Here is a 5,075-nt window from a genome sequence, read left to right as displayed (position 1 = left end):
GCTCTGTAGACCAGGCTGGTCTCGAACTCACAGAGATCCGCCTGCCTCTGCCTCCTGAGTGCTGGGATTAAAGGCATGCGCCACCATTGCCCGGCTATATCTTTTTTTAAAAAATCTATTTATTTATATGTATACAATATTCTCAGTATTCTGTTTGCATGTATGCCTGCGGGCCAGAAGAGGGCACCAGACCTCATTACAGATGGTTGTGAGCCACCATGTGGTTGCTGGGAACTGCACTCAGGACCTTTGGAAGGGCAGGCAGTGCTCTTAACCTCTGAGCCATCTCTCCAGCCCACTTCTGTGTATCTTACTTTCACTGCTGCTCTGTGTCTGATTGGCTGGTGTCTGCCTGACTTCTTGCTCCAGGAGTGTCCCTCATTCTCTCCTCTTGTCCCTCCCTTCTCTCTCAAGCCTCGATGTCTCTTATTTACTCTCTCCCTGGCAACCCCGCCTAGCCTTTCTCCTGACTAGCTATCGGCTCTTCAGCTCTTTATTGAACCATTCCAGGTGCCTTAGGCAGGCAAGGTGGAACAGCAACAGCTGCAGCACATCTTTAGAAAATTAAACAAATACAGCAGAAACAAAGGTAACACACTTTACACAGTTAAAGCCATAGTCTGCAACAGAAACAAATGCCACACACCTGTGCCTCGTTAAAATCTTCCACGATAGGGTTGACTCAGGCCTTTGCTGCCAAGCCTGAACAGCCTGAGTTTGACCCGGGGAGCCCACAGGGTGGAAGGAGAGAGCCAACACCCAGAAGCTGCCCTCTAAACTCCACATGCGTGTCACAACTTGTGTAAGCTCACACACACCCATGTTCATAGACTCACAATAAAAAAATGGGGAAAAGCCCACAGTTCTTTCTAGAGTTACAAAAGTGATTTTTAAAAAAATGGTCATGCGGAATGCAAAACACATAGAACTCAGAAGATTTGGGTCCCCGTGGGAAACTGCCCTTGGCAATGGGAGGGTAGACAGCCCTTAGGGACCCTCTCCAAGAACACATATCATGCAGAGGTTCAGCTATCTACTTCGGGATCTTAGAGGCGATGCCTGGCCTGGCATGAACTGAGATCTCTCTCCCTGTGACTGCCCCCCCACACCCTGTCACTCACCACCCTGGGAGCTGAGCTTACCTGGGCTCTCTGGACTCTGAGTCCTGGCAGCAGCACAGTATAGAGCACGGCCCCAGGTGTGACTGTCTCTGGCACATGGATGAATTCCCCAGCTGTCCAGAGAGGAAGTCAGGGAGGTTCTGCCAGGCCAGGCTTTCTCTCTCCCCTGCCACCCGAGCCTCACCTGGGCTGGCAAATGGACCAGCACACCGGATACGACCAGAGTCCCGCAGCACATGAACAAAGAGTGGTCCCGCCAACACAGAGTTACCACATGTGAACTGCAGCTGAAGTTCATAGCGGTTCACTGCAAGGGCATCCAGCCGAGCAGAGGGGCTCAAGGTCACCTGTGGTGGGGTGGCAACAACATGCAGGGCCTAGGCACTCTGTCTCTGGACACACCTTCTGCCTTTGGCCCTCACAATCCCTAGTGGTACCCATGACCTTACCTTTCCCAGGTAGATTTCCTTATCACTCCTGTGCAGGCTGGGTTTGTTGAAGAAGCTGGTGGGGGGTCTCACACTGAGTAACTCCAAGGTAGCCATGTAGGAGGAACAGTTGAAGGGCAAAGATGGAAGGGCAGTGCCAGGACCTTGGCTCTCAGAGATATCTATGGACCAGGGCAGGCTGTGGAGGACTAAGAGAAAGCCACATACAGAAACAGAAACATAGCAGTACCTTTTTCTTCAGGCCCTGACCACATCTTGAGGTCAAGCAACCAAAGTCCTTCCTGCCTCCTACATCTGATGTAGGGAGAGAGAGAACTTGAAGAAACAGTCAAGATAAGGAACAAGGGTCAGGGGTCCCTCGGCCTCTGCCCCCCCCCCCCATTAGCTTATCTAAAGATCAGAAATTCACTGGGAAACTGGAGTCCCCCACCCACCCACCTGCTCCTCACCAGAGGTAAGTGAAGCAAAAAGAAGCGCCAGGAACCTGACCAGCGCCATGGTAGCCTAAAGAAATGGCAGAGGGAGCTGTTTGTCAAGCTAACTCTGTTGCCAGGTTAGTTGCTTAAACATAGCTGAGCATAGCTGTCAGGCGGGCTTCCCAGAGTGCAGCTCCTCCTCCCTCCCGGCAGACAGAGCTTTGGACCCCTGGCAGGCTCCAGGAGGGGCTGGAAAATCCCATCTTCCGCTGTTTCCAGTGAATTCTTCCATTCATTACCCCAACCCTAAGGGGATACAAGGGTAGGAGGCTCAGCTACAGATGGTGAAACTGGTCACATTGTCCTTGGAGACAGAGCAAGTACAGTGCCTAGGAAAATTGGCCCCAAGACCAGCCACCCCCCAGTGTCTGCATTCCTGCTGCCTCCTCCCACCATCACAGCCCGATCTGCCTGTAAAACCTAAGCTCAGCCACCAAGAAAACCTCCCAAAAGTCGTCTACTTCAACAAACAGAAGGATCCTTTGTAGATGAAATAAAAGTAATAATGGTTACAGCCAGGCAAGGTGGCACACGCCTTTAACCCCAGCAAGCAAATCTCTGTGAGATCAAGGCCAGCCTGGTCTACAGAGTGAGGTCCAGGACAGCCGCAGCTACACAGAGAAACCCTGTCACGAGGGAAAAGTTACTTGTGGGGCTATCAGCTGGAGGGGACAAAGGGCCGCTTCTGAGAGGGCCTGAAGATGGGCTATGTATTGATCTGCAAAGGCAACTGCTCAAAGCTCGGCAGTTTAAGATTCACTGAGCCAGTATCTTTGAGATTTGTCAGTTTATTATCGTATAAAAAAAAAAAAAAAACTATGCCGGGCGGTGGTGGCGCACGCCTTTAATCCCAGCACTCGGGAGGCAGAGGCAGGCGGATCTCTGTGAGTTCGAGACCAGCCTGGTCTACAGAGCTAGTTCCAGGACAGGCTCCAAAGCCACAGAGAAACCCTGTCTCGAAAAACAAAACAAAAACAAAAAAAAAAAACTTTTTGAGAGAAGATCTCTCTGTGTCGTCCAGAGTGGTCTCAAATTAATTCTCCCACGTCTCGTGCAGGAATTACAGGTTTTCGCCAACGTTTAGCATTTTTTTCAACTTTTCTCCTCCTGCTCTCTCTAGACTTTTATCACTCTCTATTCTAGCCACATGAGTAGGCTCGTCCCTTTCTCCGCAAAACTGTCCTTGGCAGGAACCTCAATGACCACTGATTTTCTTTTACCAATTTAATTTTTTAGCACTTATTTACTTTAGTTTTTATTTTTTTGGGTTTCTTTTTTAAAGATTTATTTATTAATTATGTGTACAGGGGTCTTCCTCCATGTATTCGTGTAGATCAGACGAGGGCACCAGATCTTCTTACAGATGGTTGTGAGACACCATGTGGTTGCTGGGAATTGAACTCAGGACCTCTGGAAGAGCAGTTAGTGGTCTTAACCTCTGAGTCATCTCTCCAGCCCCCCACCCCCCTTTTTTTTCCAAGGCAGGATTTCTCTGTAGCTTTGGAGCCTGTCCTGGAACTCATTCTGTAGATCAGGCTGACCTCAAACTCACAGAGATCTGCCTGTCTCTGCCTCCCAGGTGCTGGGATTAAAGGTGTGAGTCACCACCACCCGGCTTAATTACTTTTATTTTCTATGAGAGGGCTTTGCCAGCATATATTGTGTGTATCATATGCATGCCTTGGCTCACAGAGGTCAGAAGAGGGTGTCAGATATCCCGGAATCAGAGCTACAGACGGTTTTGAGGCACCATATGGTGGCTGAGAATCAAAACCAGGTCCTCTGAAAGAGCAGCAAATATTCTTAAGGATTGAGCTATTTCTCCAGTCTCATTAATTTGTTAATTTTGATTATTATTTGTGTGTGTGAGAGAGAGTGAGTGATGTGTGATGTATGGGCAAATGCCAGACACTTATGTGGAGGTTGGAGGACCATTTCAGGAGTCAGCTTTCTCTTACTCTGGGATCCAGGGATTGAATTCAGGGTCTTAGGGCTTTTTTATCCAATAAGTCATCCCACCGGCTCTATTCTGAGATAGGGCTTCATTATGTTGCCCAGACCACTGCACACTCTGAAGACAGAAGTTTATTCTTCTGTGTGTACGTGGAGGTGTGTGTTTGGATTGGTAGGCATGTGGAGGCCCACGGTCAGCCTCGGGTGTCATTGCTCAGGAGCTGTTCACCTTGGTTTGTTGCTTGATACAGAATTTCTCACTGGAGATCGTTAACGGGGCTAGGCTGCCTGCCAATAAACCTCAGCGATCAGCCTGAGTCTGCTGCTCACACTGGGGTTGCAAACCCTTGTGGCCACACATGGCTTTTTCACATGGGTTCTGAGTAGCTTTGGGGTTTCATCCTTGTATGGCAAGTACCTCACTGGTTGAACTGTTTCAACCCCAACCCCAGACATCTGTCCCTCACCCTCACTCCTCCAAAGGGCTTGATGCTTGCTCCCTTTGGCTCTAAACACGCATGCTCTTGCACATTGCGCTCACTTCTCTACTCTTGTCCAGCTTTGCGGCTGTGGCTTCGCCTTTCTTACCTCCATCCAACGAAATATTTCAGGGCACGAAAACTGCTCACCACTCCCCTCCTTTCTCCACCTCCGGAAAGGCCGTGGCCTAAAGTACCACCCCTGGCGTTTACCTCTCACTGTAATCCTCCGATGTTCCTCTCTCGTGGAACTCCAGTCCTACACCTACCTGCTGACCCTGCATTTCCTCAAGGCTCACATGTCCACAGTGATCATTTGCTTTTCTCCTAGTCTTTCAGACTGTTTTTTAAAAGATTTTTTTTGAAGATTTATTTTATTTTTTTATTTTTCAAGACAAGTTGTACCAGGCTTTTTCTTTTGGGCCATCAACCAGCTCCCAATGATGTGAAAATTTATTATCAATTAGGAATGCTTGGTCCTAGCACTTATTTTAATCTGTTTCTCTTTATCTATGTTTTGCCTTGGGGATTTTTATCTTTCTTTCTTTCTTTCTTTCTTTTTTTTTTTTTTTTTTTTGAGACAGGGTTTCTCTGTGG

The 5,075-nt window shown here is 48.6% G+C and overlaps 1 protein-coding gene across 1 annotated transcript in view; it reads right to left on the bottom strand.

Annotated features, from left to right (window-relative positions):
• Cdhr4 (cadherin related family member 4) overlaps positions 1–2,214 on the bottom strand; it is a 9,011-nt gene extending 6,797 nt beyond the window's left edge. Inside the window, exons 1-4 of the mRNA XM_013346443.2 lie at positions 2,020–2,214; positions 1,571–1,758; positions 1,306–1,468; positions 1,143–1,234 (exon numbers count right to left, since the gene is read on the bottom strand). Coding sequence (XP_013201897.1) covers positions 1,143–1,234; positions 1,306–1,468; positions 1,571–1,758; positions 2,020–2,068 — 492 coding nt within the window. The 5' untranslated portion in view covers positions 2,069–2,214. The remainder of the gene's footprint in view (positions 1–1,142; positions 1,235–1,305; positions 1,469–1,570; positions 1,759–2,019) is intronic.
• Positions 2,215–5,075: the final 2,861 nt, after the last annotated feature.

This window comes from Microtus ochrogaster, chromosome 5, assembly GCF_000317375.1.
Source record: "Microtus ochrogaster isolate Prairie Vole_2 chromosome 5, MicOch1.0, whole genome shotgun sequence".
Classification (NCBI taxonomy): Eukaryota; Metazoa; Chordata; class Mammalia; order Rodentia; family Cricetidae; genus Microtus; species Microtus ochrogaster.
Note: the sequence above shows the minus strand (reverse complement) of the source record. Positions and strands in the feature narration are given on the sequence as shown.